Here is a 15981-nt window from a genome sequence, read left to right on the forward strand (position 1 = left end):
TTCCTATCTGTTCTTTTGTCTGTAGGATTTCAAGTGTCTTGTTCTCTAGTTCCTGAGTGTTTTCTTCTGCCTCTTGAGATCTGTTGTATGAGACGTCTCCATTGTGTTTTTCATCTCTTATGTTGTCCCTTTCGTTTCCATAGATTCTGCCAGTAGTTTTTTCAAACTTTCAATTTCTACCTTATGTTTGCCCAGTGTTTTTTTTATATCCTTCATCTCTTTTGCCATATCTTTCCTGAACTCGTTGACTTGGTTTGTTTCTATGATTTAGCATATTTCTTTGAAAATCTTTAATTGATTGTTTCATTAAAGTAAAACAATATCTCTATCTTAATTGAGGTTTAAGTTTGCTCTATCTTAATTGAGGTGTAAGTTTGTTCCTTTGGGCTATATCTTCTTTTTTCCTAGTGTACTTGATAGTATTCTGTTGTCTAGGCATCTGGTTTCCTTGGTTACCCCAATCAGATTTTCCCAGGTCAGAACTGGCACAGCTCTCAGAAGGGTTTATATTCAGTATCAGGTTTCTCTGAGGGTGTATCTTAGAAGATTGACAGACTTTCCTGTGAGGTCTCTAGTCACTGTACTTTTCCTAACCTGCCCAGCAGGTGGGCCTGTCAGCTTGTTGTGTAAGGGGGTGTGGCCCCTTTAATTCTTACCTTGTTTTGTTTCCATTTTGACTGTTTTCCCCCAGGCCCTGGGGTCTGAGTTCTGAAGGCTGGCCGCCCCTAGAGCTGGGCCCCACCTCCTTCCTCTTAGGGAAGATACATCCCCTAGGTAGTTATCTCCTGCATTTGAATAGCTCCTTTGTCTCTCTGTTTCTGTCTGGGTCAGAGCGCTGCAAACTGAAAATTGCTGTGGCTCTCTCCAATGAGCCATTCAGGTTGATAGAGAGAAAAAGGGAAAGGGAGCCACCTTTCAGAGCCAGTCCATGGCCCCCCAGTTTCGCCCATTGGTCAGATAGAGCACCTGTTCCTCTGAGTTCCCTTTCCCAGGGTGCAGGTGATTTCTGACTCTCTAAGGTCAATCTCTAAAAGCTTTTGTATTTTTCCTTTTTTTAATTTTTTTTTTTTCTGCAACTGGGAGCCACTTCAGGGTACTTTGCTGTTTGTTAGGGATTTGTCTATATTTGTAGCTTGTATTCAGCAGTCTGCATTTGTTAATTAAAACCCCAGTTGGAGCTGGGCTGAGCTATATTTGCTTGCTCCCAGAATGCTGCTTTCTCCCACAGCAAGATCTTGTAGCTCAGCCTGCTGTGGGGGAAGAGGTCTCCCGGCACGGGTCCACAGTTTTTGCTTAGATTTTATGCTGCAATATCAGCCATTCCACCAATACAGTTTGGTGTACGATGTGTTGGACAGTCACAGTTGTCCCCCAGCAGATTATTTACTATTTGTTCCTGGTTCTTTATTTGTTGTTCCAGGGGGCTAACTAAATTCCACACCTCTCTATGCTGCTGTCTTCCTCCAATGTATTTTTAATTTCCATTATTTAAGTGCCTTTCATTCGCATAATTTCTGTTGTTTCTTTTGATAACTTTCAAATTCTTTATGCTCATACATTATTTTCTTAATATCTTTAGCTGTATATCCACCATTAGTTTATTCCTATCCATATTTTCCTTTATCTCCTTAATTAAAAGATTTGTCTGAATGTCTTTGATTATTTGTTCCAAATTCTTTGTCTCCTCTGAAGTTTTAATTTGTTCCCTTGACTGGGCCATATCTTCCTGTTTCTTAGTATGGCTTGTAATTTTTTACTGATGTCTTCGCATCTGATTATTTTGATGTGTTAACTGTGAAGGTTAATTTCTTTCTCTTGCCTAAGGTTTTATTGTTGATTGGCTTTGTGTTAAGGCTCATCTTCGACATTTGGTCTACCTTGTACTCAACCTTGAGAGTAAGCCATGTTTAACTGTTTAGATTTTTCAGGTCTTTGTACACCTGATTTTTGTCCTAAATATGTGGTACAATTTTTAAGATTGCCCTTTTTTTGTAATGGTTTCACCTTTAAGAGAAAGTTTCCTTTCCTCAGTTCCTTTTCCATACATCTTGATCTTTCTATTTCCTTTTTTGCAGTATTTTCTTCACAGCTCCTGTCTCCTATGATTCTTTTTAAATTCTGTCCCTTTTCAGTGCCCCCTTTTCTTTACACTTCTCATTCTGGGACCCTCCTATCTCACCAAAGTTCAGTTTAACACCCCACTCCACCCCTTTTTTTAATTTGAGGCTTTTCTGCCTCTGATTTCTTCTCTGTTATGGTATCTTGCCCCAGGGAGTCAGATAGGGTCAATCCAGAAAAGGTGTATCACTCCAGCAAAGTCCATTTTGTGTTTCAGTGGCCTGGCCAAACGAAACTGGATTTAGTAAGTGTACCTCTTGTCAACAGTTCTGCCTCAGTATCTCTTTTTTTTTTTTGCATCCCCTCCACCCCCTAAGGCCTGTTTAGTATGCAGAATGTCTCTGCAGCTTGTATTCTGCTCTGGGTCTCTGCAGACTTGGGTCTCTGTGCCTGAATATCCATGGAGTTCTGTCTTGCTGCTGTGAGTAGCTTTAAAGTCTCTGTCCTGGTGGGAAGGACCTCGGTTGCACCTCCTCCATGAGATTCCCAAGCTGTGGGGACTGAGGGAGATGGAGGGGTAGAGAGCAGTGGGTCCAGAACAGAAATTTCCTACCTGCTTTTGTTGATTCTTTTTCGTTTTCTTTTTCTTTGATTCAGTGTCTGTGGTATCCTTCCTCAGTCTGTCATCCTCCGAAGTTCTAAGCAAGTGAATTTGTCCTTTTTTAGCTGATTTTGTGGAAAGATTTCTACAGGAAATGTCTTACATCGACATGTTAGTGACATCACTATCATTACTCATTGATTTCTCAACAGTTACTGATTTCCTACTGTGTACCAAAGAGGGGAATATAGCTGTTATCAAAACAGACCAAAAAAGACCTCCCACACACACAAAAAGAAAAAATAAACCCTATTTTCCAGACCTTTGCTATCTTTTAGGTCCTCCAAACCCAAGAGTCTATGCTTTTGTTGTGTCAAGTAGACAGGAATTACCTATTTTTACCCTCTTTTCCTTTCATTACATAAATTTGAATGAACTTTTATGAATGAAATGAATCTTTTACTTACTGCTCAATTGATGATCATCCAAATTAATTACTTCTGAAAATTTATTATGCATTTTTTCTTTTCTTATTTCTTCCTCAATTTTCTAGTTATATCTAATATCTCTCATCTCACTCCTTTTCTCCCCCCATTATAGGCCTTCAGATGCTATGTAGCAGAAAACTTCCTCAGAGAATTAATCTTGAGAGATTGCACTTTATATGGAGCTTTGTATAGTTCCCTGTTACTGAAAATGTGAAAATAATATTAGAAACTGTCATTATAACAAGATTTTGTGTAGGTGGAACTTTGTTATTCTTTATTTGCCTTTATTTGTCCTTCTCTGTAAAACTGAAGCTAGATTGTCATTGATACCTATTTATATTTCGGTTCCAGGAAGAACATGATTCAGTACCTGACACAGCTGTGCCTGAGATGGAGCGTGTAATAAATATACCTAGAAAATGTAACCTTTGCTTGAAAGAATAAATTTGCCTACTTCCTCAGTGTTAAACTTGAGAAAACAGTATCACATTTGACAATATCTGCATTCAAAATTAAAGGCTTTATACAACAAAATAAAAGAGTTTTAAAAAGCAACTCTAACAACTTTAATAATTTTGCATTTAGGAGATTACATATGTTAAATATTTTCAAGTTAGTATCTATTTTTTAAGACACATTGTTTTTTCCTAACATGCTGGCCTGTGTTAGTGTTGAGAACAATGTCACTTATTTTCCTTTCCTTTGATAAAGGCATCCAAATGAATTTATCTTGTGAAATATTAGCTACCAGCAGTGGTGGAATGTCTACATTTTCTGTCTAAGCTGATAGAAAGGTTAGGGTTAGGGTTAGGGTTAGGGTTACAATCTTTATTGTAAAATATCTCCAATTTTTTTATTTGAAGCAATCTTTTTTTTTTTTTTTTTTTTTGTCCCTCAAGCAAGAAGCATCAATTAAATAATACTTTTGAAACATAAAAATACCTCTATTTTATTTTAAGGCTTTTAATTTTTTAAAAACCTATTGTGAAATTTGAATTAATTTATTTGATAAATACTCATTGAACACTAGCTATGTTCCATACACCATATACATTGTTGTAAGAATACATTTTCCTTCAGAAAATCCATAGTGTAGTGGCAGAGACATATATTTAATAATAATCACAAATAAATTTATTACTTTAAATTTTGCTGTAAGGAGAAGAGTTGCTCTAGGAGATGGTAACAGGTGGTCCCTAATTTGTTTTAAGGGGCTTAAGAAACATCTCTAGGAGATAGTGACATTTGCATTAATATCTGAAGCATAAAAATAATACAGCCTTGCAAAGGGCTGGGGAAAGGCACAGGGAGAGTAGCAGTTGCAAAAGCCTTGAGGTGGGAACAGCTTTGTGTTTGAGGAACAGGAAGAATGAAAGAATGGCTGAGTCATAGTGAACCAGGGGGAGACTGCCATAAGATAATGTTGGAAAGGTAGGAGAGACACAATAATGCAGGGCCTCACAGGTCTGAGTAAGCAATTCAGATTTCATTCTGGATACAATGAGAAGTAAGTCATTGAACTGTTTTAAGCAGTGGAGTGATTTTTTTTTTTAAACCATTACTTTCAAAGATTATGTATGGGAATACAATGAAAAGCCTTCTTTCTGTCCCTGGCCCCAATCCCTCTTGTTTATCTCTCTGGAGGCAACTGCTTTTACTGATCTTTTGTGGTTTTATTGTTGCTGTTATTTGTTTTTGTTTGTTTGTGTCCTTCCAGAGATTCTCTGTGCAAATGGAAACATGTATGCATATGCATCTTTATATTTTAACGTGAATGATCATTTACCACACACTGTTCGGGCATTTGTATTTTTGTCTGCTTTTTAATTGACAAATATCTTCATTTATTTTATTCTTTTCAGAGTTGCATAATATCTGTTTGTGCCTTCTTTGTTTATGTTTTACTTGTCATCTGCTACCATAAAGAGTGGTTTAAGAAAAATTTTTATCTCTTTGCTCTCATGTGGAGATACATTTTATGTTAAATTCCACTGTCCTGAGTAGCTAAATAGATATGTTATAGAAAGACTCATGAATAGTCCCCAGGCTCAAACCTATGGATCAACAATTCAGGCAACATTAGATCTGAACTCGAGTTTTCTAGAAAAGATAGCGGCTCCAAAGGTAGAGCCTGTGCTGCCTGAAACCTTCATAGTATTTTTTTGTAAGCACCTGTAATAGTTAAAGTTTATAAATAGTCAAGCAAACCCTACACCCTAGTCATGAGTGTAATAGAGACTTCACTGTTTCTGAATAAGAGTATCAGACAATATTTTTCCTTACCTCCATAAAATTTCCCCTTTGACCAAATTTTTCATCACAGTGTACTTGATTGTGGCATTAGGATTTCCTCAGAAAACTGTGAACAATACTCCCCTCCCTAAGTATTTCAGTCTTCTCAACATCAGTTTTGGTACTCTGTTGTTTCTCTCTTTAACATATATGAAAGAAATGCTCAACAGTGTTCAAAATGCTCCATAACTCTTTTTTGGAAGCTGGTCTACTTGCAAATGATTTTTGCAGTGTGAACATGGCCATGATGGCTTTGGAGACATATGTGGGTTTAAGTTCTCACTCTACTACTTCTGGCTGTGTGACTTTGGGTAAGTTAATCTCTGTAAGCCTCAACATCTTTATAAAGTGTGAAAAGAGGAATAATAATATTTTAAGGGCTAAATGAGCACACTTCTTAACACATTATAAATTCTTAATAATATTAGCTGCTGCTAAATTAATCGTAGCTGAGATTGGATGTTCACTTCAATTAGCTATCAGTTCCTATAGTACTCAGATATTTCAGAGTAAGGTAAGAAAATAATTGTCATATTTTCAAAGCATGAGTAGTCACCCATTTTGGCCCAGATTATTTAGTCTAAATGTTAACTATCTGATTAAAATTGATTATGAGGCCCTCATTTCTTTCTCGTCCTTTTAGAACATTACCTATTACTTTTTAATAGAAAGGTGTAATATCAATGTGTAGATCAGTATGTTTTTCTTGTACTTTTAAATATAAAATGTTTTACATTCTAGGTTAATAAGTAAATTACACAAACACAGTAGAATAATTTACACATAACAGCTTTCAGGCAACCAAATACTTGATCAAAAGTTGGCCATAAATATAGAATGAATTATAATTCTGAAATGAGCTATAAAAAATAGTGATTTGTAATAAGAAAGTTTGGGTGCCAGTTAATTCAAGCAGAATCACAGTTCACAGAGTCCAAAATTCATAGCAAGAGATAGGAAAAGTTGTTAAGATCAGTGGATAGTAAGTAGGTGGTTGGAGGACAAGATGTCTTTGGAGAGTTCAAAAGCCATCAGGGATATATAAAAATGAACAGAATAACAATTTCTGACATTTGTTAAAATGTATAGGAAACCAGCTTATGTAAGACGGGTGAAATGGTAAAGTAATTTGGCTGGACTGTCTCTGTCCCCTCAGCATACTGAATATGAATTAAGGAAGAATTGAATTTTAATAGTTGAGGTGGGAAGTAATTAAACTATGAAGAGTAGTTTTTGAGTCCAGTTTGGGATGGGTTCTGGCAGCATTTGGGGGAAAATGGCAAGGTTGTTGCCAGAAGGAGAGAAAAGATTGATGTCAAAGATCTTTCCGATTGTCCTTGTATTTCCAAGGCAATGTGCTGAGGTACATGTGTTATCTAATTCAGGAAGGTGGGCCATAGGGTTTTTCTGTTAGAATATTGTCAAGTAATTAAGGAAATAAAGATTTTAAAATGTGATAGGTGAGGGATAAAAGATTTGGTCTGTTTTACTTCAGTTATTAGCTGTATTTTCAGTATAGAAAGATGTGAAGGTTGTTTTAAGTAATTCAAGCAGGCATAAAGTTGAACAACTTGAAGAATATGCTTCTATAATTTTTTACAGCAACTTTTAATCTAAAACAACCTTGGGATTTATGTGTTCTCCCTATTTGAGTATAAATTTGAGCCATTGGCAGTCAATCTAGATGCTTTTGTCATCACATATCAAGTTGATGACTTACTGAAAATAGAGTTTTCACCTCCCCATGGATATGCCCCCTTAGGAAGCAGAAACTGTTTTTAAATAAAGCTGGGAAAATGTTATGGAGAAAAAAATGAGAGAAAAGAATATATTAATATATTTAGTTGATCACATAAATGTAAGAACATAAGACTGCCATGCATTTTCAGACTTAACATCTAGGTACTTCAGTATAATTTGTTATAGAGTTGTACCAACAGTTGTTTGGTAGAGAATATACACATCTTCCCCTAGAAGATATTTAACTTTGGAAATACTTACGAAAGAGAAAAACTGAAATGTTGGGTCTCCCTAGGAACAAGATAATACGATAGCTGTATGATAATATAGTACTATTGAGAGCCAGGCATTATATTGGCACAGAGAGCTTAGGTGAATTACAAAGTCAGTCTATTGGTAAGTTGTGAAACCAGAATTTGGCTCAAGCTCTTAGTCACTATGACTTAGACTCAATATTTGGGAATAGGAAGAAAGTAGAGGAAAAATAAATAGTTTTATTAGGTAAAAGAAAATCAAAATATAGATAAGCTTTTCTGTGTTAACTAGAGAAAATGGTAGATTAGGAAATACGAAGAAGAAGAAAAATCATCCTACATGTGGAAAAAAGGCAATTCAAGAAAATTTCAGGATTATTTGCAATGAGAGGCATATTTGGTTATAATAAATGGAGCTTCTTTGTAATGAAAGAATGATTATTTTGTTTATCTTTGATGCAGTTCAAAATGGGCATTACAATTTTTGAAGTAATATTTATCATTCTTTCACCCAGCAACCAATAAAAACTTATCAGGCATATTTTGTATGGTAGCTTTGGTCAATATTTACCATGAATTCTAACTTTGCATTTCTATAAATGTTAACATTCCAATCTGTATCCTATTAATGAAATTATCAGTAAATCCAGTTTTTAACCAAACTTCAGACTTTATTTGAAATTCATCAATTTTTCTATTGGTGCTCTCTTCCTGTTCCAGGTTTCAATAAAGGATACCATGTTGCATTTAGTGTTCTTACCTCTCAAGCGTCTTCTGGTCTATGATAGTCTTTCCTTGTTTCTCATGACCTTGACTGTATTGAGAAATATTGCCCAGCTATCTTTTAAAATGTTACCCAATCAGTGTTTGAAGCTTTTGTTTGTGGTTAGCCTGGAGTTATGGGTTTTTGGAATACCACAGAGGTGAAGTGCCCTTCTCGTTACATTGTACTGGTGGTACATGATCTCCATGTGACATCACTGGTGATGTTAACCCTCATCACTTGGGTACCCCATTTTTAAATAACTGATGCCTCTGTGATTTTAATCTATATACATTTAAAATTTTTCACATCTTGTTCATAATATGGTTAAGGAGATACAATGATGCAAGAATATGACAGCTCTTCTCAAATCAGAGTCTGTAACAATTTAGTCTTACCTTGAAGCTAAAGAATATTTTGTGCCTATTTTGTCCTTCCAATTGATAAAAAGGAAATATATAATAAAAAAAACACCCAGGGAATTTTTATGTTGTGTCAGTAATATACCTAGAATATACCTAGAAGTCATATATTATTAATCTGGATATCATATTCCAAGAAATGTTTAAACTGACATATCCATTAAACAGAAAATTATGAGTAGGAAAAAAAACTGAAAAAAAATTAGCTATTTATTATGGAAAGTTTTATATAGCAAATCTTTAGAAGTTTCTGTTCCTATGAATAAATTTTCAGTTCTGTTCATATAAGTAAATTTTCCTTTCTGAATATATGCTAGTGGTTTTGCATCCTTTTGTACTTTCATTGTCTAAGTGGAAACCTATATTTGAGTGAATATGTTAATTTATGAACTTAATTCTTCATGCAATAATTTAAATTAGAAAGATATTTGAGGTTCATATTTCTCATATAATTAAGACCAAGATTATATAAACATTTTATTGATGTTGATTTAAACAATTTGGATTTGTTTTAGGAGATTCATTTACCCTATGACAGTTTCCGCTTTCAGGCGAGCTTGATTTTTCTTCTGCTATCTAAACATAATTAAAAATATTAAAGAAAAAACTTTCTGTTCTACGCTAGAGAAAGAAAACTTTGAAGTAATACATGTTAGCATATATTTCAGAAGATAGTTTAAAATAGTTTTCAGAGTAATTAATCCCTCTGTATTTGTTCTCAAGACTTTGAACCCTCAGATTGTGTGGTGTTTACTCTTTATTTTTGTTGTTATTAGAACAAAGAGTTCATACAAATAAATATAGGCAGAATCCAGAGCCAATACTCTTAATCACAATACTATGCTGAAGCCAGGAGTTAGTAGAGTTGGTACATAGAAAGGCACACTGCAATATCCTGCCAGGTTGCCAGAAGTGGACTACAGATTGATTTTTGAAATTTCTAGAAGCCAAAGCAAAGATAAACGCCAATGAACTATCCAATTCACAATAATCACAAAATTTAAAATATATCCATTGCCTGTAGTCCTTTTATTGCTGATACATATTATGAATGAAATTGAAGTTATATCAATCAGAGTTAGTGTGTTATAAATATAATCTGTAATAAGGAAGAATATTATCTTTTTTCAGTTTGAAATATTGTTTCTCTTCCATAAAATGTAACAAAAATAAAAACTTGATATTTGAGTGATATGTCTGCCCATTAGGATAATAAAGTAAATAAACACTTATTATTTTAATACTCTATTTTCAGGAAAGAAATTGAAAGCTTTTTTAGAGAAAAAGGTTTTTTAGAGAAAAAGCTTGTTGTGAAACTGATCCATAAATCAATACCAGAGTATGAAAGCCCATAACTTTTGAATATTACTTTCTAGATAGTTCCTTGGCTAAAAATGTCTTAGAATTGGCATTTGCTTAAATATCAATTAAAATTTACTCACATTTCACATCACTTAACCTAAACACAGTACACTTGAAAAAATGTCTTAGAATTGGCATTTGCTTAATATCAATTAAAATTTACTCACATTTCACATCACTTAACCTAAACACAGTACACTTGAACAATAGTTCATGCCAACGAATGTGATCCCAAATTTAAGTCTCCAACTATGAGATATTCAGTAATATTAGCACAGAACTTCATTTAACAAAGGATGATTATAATTATAAACAGAAACAAAATTAATGAATTAGTAACTCCTTCTTAGTATTCTATACATATAATGATACATATTATGAATGAAATTGAAGTTATATCTGAATCAACTATGCTAACTTAACTAGAATCAGTTTTTAAGCAACAAAAAATGCTGGATATATGATTAGTTTTCTTGTCCTGTGTCTCCTCTGTAACCCTAACCTCCATCCCCAAATCCTTCATCCTATCCTTATTCTCTCATCTGTCTTTGGTCTTCTTGGAGCAAAAGATAATTTCAAAGATTCTGATTAGTTAAGGCTTAAAATAAAATTAATACAAAAAATTTAACTGTTCTATTAACACCATTGCTTGCCACTTTTCTATTTTTATGCAGGCACAGTATATTACATTACAGCTTGTTGTGAAACTGATCCATAAATCAATACCAGAGTATGAAAGCCCATAACTTTTGAATATTACTTTCTAGATAGTTCCTTGGCTAAAAATGTCTTAGAATTGGCATTTGCCTAGCATTTTAACTTGTACTCATCCCACCACCTAAATATAATTATGGTTGGAAACTAATCAAGAGTTAGCGTGTTATAAATATAATCTGTAATAAGGAAGAATATTATCTTTTTTCAGTTTGAAATATTTTTCTCTTCCATAAAATATAACAAAAATTAAACTTATCTTGAGTGATATTGTGATATGTCTGCCCATTAGGATAATAAAGTAAATAAACACTATTTTAATACTATATTTTCAGGAAACAAATTGAAAGCTTTTTTAGAGAAAAAGATTTTTTAATTTTTAAAATTTTTTTATTATATTCTATTAGAGAAATTGTGGGTTCACAGAAAAATCATGCATAAAATGTAGGATTTCCATGTACCACCCTATTATTGACACCTTGCATTGGTGTGCTACATTTGTTTCAATTGATGAAACACATTTTACAATGGTACTATTAACTATAGTCCATGGTTTAACTTAGGGTTCACTATGGAGTGCAGTATCATGGATTTAAAAAAAAAACAAAACTTATTTTAATCTAACATTTCCCCTTTTAACCAGATTCAGATATATATTTCAGTGCTGTTAAATAACATTAACAATGTTGTGCTACCATCACTATCATTTATTACCAAAATATTTCCATCATTCTAAATAGGAACTCTGTACATTTTAAGCCTTAACTCTCTATTACCTATCCCCAACCCAGCCCCAGATTCTGACTCTATGAATTTGGTTATTCTAACTATTTTTACCAGTGAAATCACACAATGTTTGTCCCTTGTGTCTGGCTTATTTTGCTCAACATGGTGTCTTCAAGGTTCATCCATGTTTAGCATGTATAAGGACTTCATTCCTTTTTATTGCTGAATAATATTCCATTTTTTATATATACCATGTTTTATTTCTCCATTCATCGGTTGATGCACACTTGGGTTGCTTCCATTTTATGACAATTGTGAATAATGCCACTGTGAACATTGGTGTGCAAATATCTGTTCGAGTCCCTTCTTTCAGTTCTTTTTGATGTATACCTAGAAGTGGGATTTCTAGGTCATATGGTAATTCTATACTTAACTTTCTTAGGGACCGCCTAACTGTCTTCCACAGTGCCTGCATCTTTTTATACTCTCATCAGCAATAAATGAGTGTTCCTATTTCTCTGCATCCTCTCCCACACTTGTAATTTTGTTTTATTTAATAGTAGCCATTCTAGTGGGTATGAAATGGTTTCTTATTGTGGTTTTGATTTGCATTTCCTGATGGCTAATGATGTTGAGCATCTTTTAATGTGTTTACTGGACATTTTGTATATCTTCTTTGGAGAGATGTCTATTCAAGTCTTTTGCCCATTTTTTAATTGGGTTGTTTGTATTTTTGTTGTTAAGATGAAGAATTTCTTTATATGTTCTGGATATTAAACCTTTATCAACTATGCAGTTTCCAAATATTTTCTCCCATTTTGTAGGTGGTTGTTTTAATTTCATGATAAAGTCCTTTGAGGCACAAAAACTTGATTTGAGGTCCTATTTATTTTTTCTTTTGTTTCTTGTACTTTGGCTATGAAATCTATAAAACCCTTGTCTAACACAAGATCCTGGTGATGCTTCCCTATGCTTTATTCTTTGAGTTTGGTACTTCTGGCTCTTATATTTAGATCTATGATCCATTTGAAGTTGATTTTTTTAAATGGTATGAGGTAGGAGTCCTTCTTCATTCTTTTGCAAATGAAGATCAGTTTTCCCAACATCATTTGTTGAAGAGACTATCTTTTCCCAAGCGAGTGGTCTTTGCCACCTTGTCAAAAATCAGTTGGCCATAAATGTGAAGGTTGACTTCTGAGCACTCAATTTGATTCCCTTGGTTTGTATGTCGTCCTTGTACTAGTACCATGCTTATTACTGTGGTTTTGTAGTAAGTATTAAGATTGGGAAGTGTGAGTCCTCCAACTTCATTCTTTTTCAAAATGACTTCAATTATTTGGATCCTCTTACCCTTCCATATAAATTTGATAATAGGCTTTTCCATTGCTGCAAAAAAGGTTGTTGGAATTTTGACTGGGATTGCACTGAATCTGTAAATCACTTTGGGTAGAAATGACATCTTAACAAATCCATGAACACAGAATATCCTTCTATTTATTTAGGTCTTCTTTGATTTCCTTTAGCAATGCTTTGTATCTTCTGTGTTCAAGCCCTTTACATCCTTGGTTAGATTTATTCATTGCTAAATATTTAATTCATTTTGTTGCTATTGTAAATGGAATTTTTTTCTTAATTTCTTGTGCTGATTGTTCATTGCTTGTGTATAGGATTTTGAGGTGTTGATCTTGTACCCTATCGCTTTGCTGAATTCATTTATTAGCTCTAGGAGCTTTATTGTGACTATTTCAGGATTTTCTGTATATAGATTCATGTCATTTTCACATAATGAAAGTTTTACTTCTTTCCAGTTTGGATGCCTTTTATTTCTTATGTCTAATTGCTCTAGTAAGAACTTCTATTACAGTATTAAATACCAGTGGTGACAGTGGGGATCCCTGTCCTGTTCCTGGTCTTAGAGAGAAAGAATTTAGTCTTTTCACCATTAAGGAGCATGTTAACTGTGGGTTTTTCATGTATGCCCTTTATCATATTGAGGAAGTTTCTTTCTATTCCTAGTTTTCTAAGTGTTTTTATCCATAAGGGGTGCTAGATTTTGTCACATGTCTTTTCTGCATCAATTGAGATGGTCATGTTTTTTTTTCCCTTTGTTCTGTTAATGTGATGTGTTACATCAATTGATTTTCTTATGTTGAACCACCATTGCATATTGTGGATTAAGTCCCACTACATCATGGTGTATAATTCTTTAAAGGTACTGTTGGATTCGGGTTGCCAGTATTTTATTGAGGATTTTTCATCTATATTTATAAGAGATATTGGTCTGTAATTGTCTTTTCTTGTGGTGTCTTTTTCTGGCTTTGATATCAGGATGATATTTACCTCATTAAATTAATTAAGGAGTGATCCCTTCTTTTCAATTTATTTGAAGGGTTTGAGCAGGATTGGTGTTAAGTCCTAGAATGTTTAGTAAAATTACCCTAATGATGCCATCTGGTCCTGGACTATTCTTTGTGGGAGGTTTTTGATTGCTGATTCAATCTCTTTTCTAGTTGTTTTGCTGAGATTTTCTATTTTTTCTTGAGTCAGTGTAGTTTGTGTGTTTCTAAGAATTTGTCCATTTCATCTAGGTTATCTAATTTATTGCATAAGGTGTTCCTAGGATCCTCTTATAGTCCTTTTTATTTCATAGGGTCAGTAGTAATGTCCCCCCTGTTAGTTATTTGTGTCCTCTCTCTTTTTTCCTTGTCAGTCTAGCTTAAGTTTTATCAGTTGTATTTATCTTTTCAAAGAACCAACTTTTGGTTTTATTGATTCTCTCTATACTTTTGTTGTTCTCTAATTCATTTATCTCTACTCTAATCTTGTTATTTCCTTCTGCTTGCTTTGGGTTTAGTTTGCTCTTCTTTTACTAGATCTTCCAGTTTTGAGGATAGGTCTCTGATTTGAAATCTTTCTTCTTTTTTAATGTCAGCATTTAGAGCTATATATTTCCCTCTCACCACTGCCTTTGCTGCCTCCTATAAGTTTTAGTATGTTGTGTTTTCATTTTCAGTTTTTTCAAGGTATTTCCTAATTTCCCTTGTCATTTCCTCTTTATTGGTTGTTTAAGAATACTTTGTTTCATTTCCACATGTTTATCAATGTTCTATTTCTCCCTGTTATTGATTTCTAGCTGCTGCTTCTTGTGTTCAGAAAAGATACATTGTATGATTTCAATATTTTTTACCTTTCTGGGACTTGTTTTGTGACCCAACCTATGGTATCCTGGAGAATGATCCATGTTCACTTGAGAAAAATGTATATTCTCTTTTTGTTGGGTGAAGTGTTCTATATATATATATGTATGGTAGGTCTAGTAGATTTAGAGTTTCATTCCAATCTTGTATTTCCTTACTGATCTTTTGTCTAGATGTTCCATCCATTATTGAAAGTGGTGTATTAATATCTCCTACTATTAATGTAGACCTGTCAGTCAGTATTTGCTTCAGATATTTTGGGGCTCTACTCTTATGTACATATATATTTGTAGTTGTTACATCTTCTTGTTGAATTGATCCCTTTATCAGTATATAATGACTATCCTTGTCCCTTGTAATTGTTTTTGACTTAAAGTCTATTATCTGATATTAGTACAGCTACCTCTTTTGGTTACTTTTGGTTAGGTCTAGTTGTGATAAACTCCCTCAGCTTATATGAGAATGTCTTTATCTTTCCCCTTTTTGAAAGAAGGTTTCATCAGATATAAGCTTGTTGGTTGATAGTTGTCTTCTTTCAGCACTTTTAAGTATTTCAACACACTTTCTTCTTGCCTCCATGGTTTCTGATGAGAAGTTGGCACTCAATCCAATCTAAATGGGACTCCCTTGTATATAACACATTGTTTTTCTCTCGCAGCTTTCACAACTCTTGTTGTCCTTTGGTTTTGACAGTTTGACCAATATATGGTGGGGTGTGTTTCTTTTCATGTTTATTCTGTGTGCTGTTCTCTTGGCTTCTGGGATGTACATATTCATGTCTTTTGCTGGGTTTGGAAAGTTCAGTCATTATTTCTTTGAATATGCCTTCCACCCCTTTCTTTCTCTCTTCTCCTTCTGGGACTCCCTTAATGTATATGTTGGTATGATTGGTGACCCAGAGGTCTCTTATGCTAGTTTTGCTTTTTATAATTCTTTTTTTCCTTCTGCTCTTCAGCCTGACTCATTTCAATTGTCTTGTCTTTGTGTTTACTGATTCTTTCTTCTGACAGTTCCAGTCTGCTGTTGAAACCTGGGAATTTTTCGTTTCAGTTATTAACGGTTTTCAACGCCAGGAATTCTGTTTGGTTCCTTATTAAAATTTCTATTCCTTTACTAAGTGTGAGGACCCAGGGCCCAGGCCCCCTCCCCTCCATAGATAGTGAAAGTGAGCTATTTCACATAGCTACCTACTTGTCCAGAGACAGAAATTACAGGTCATCAGACCTCCCCGGGGGGCAAAGAATGTACAGGTGGAATCATAAACAAAGCATTAAAACTCCCCTCCTCTGATCACTGTTGATAACAAATCGTCACACCTCTGTGTCACAAAACCTGCCCAAACTCTGTTTTGTCCTAACCCTTTT

The 15981-nt window shown here is 34.1% G+C and overlaps 1 protein-coding gene across 8 annotated transcripts in view; it reads left to right on the forward strand.

The window, feature by feature from the left end:
- Positions 1–15981, forward strand: part of FER (FER tyrosine kinase) — a 615744-nt gene that overhangs the window by 468990 nt on the left and 130773 nt on the right. The window contains exon 17 of one of the 8 annotated variants that reach the window (XM_037800963.1): positions 3499–3524. The exons of the other annotated variants lie outside the window; for them this stretch is intronic. Coding sequence (XP_037656891.1) covers positions 3499–3509 — 11 coding nt within the window. The 3' untranslated portion in view covers positions 3510–3524. Of the gene's footprint in view, positions 1–3498; positions 3525–15981 lie in introns of those variants that run through there. 8 annotated transcript variants of the gene reach the window in all.

Source organism: Choloepus didactylus, chromosome 13 (genome assembly GCF_015220235.1).
Source record: "Choloepus didactylus isolate mChoDid1 chromosome 13, mChoDid1.pri, whole genome shotgun sequence".
In the NCBI taxonomy this organism is placed as follows: domain Eukaryota; kingdom Metazoa; phylum Chordata; class Mammalia; order Pilosa; family Megalonychidae; genus Choloepus; species Choloepus didactylus.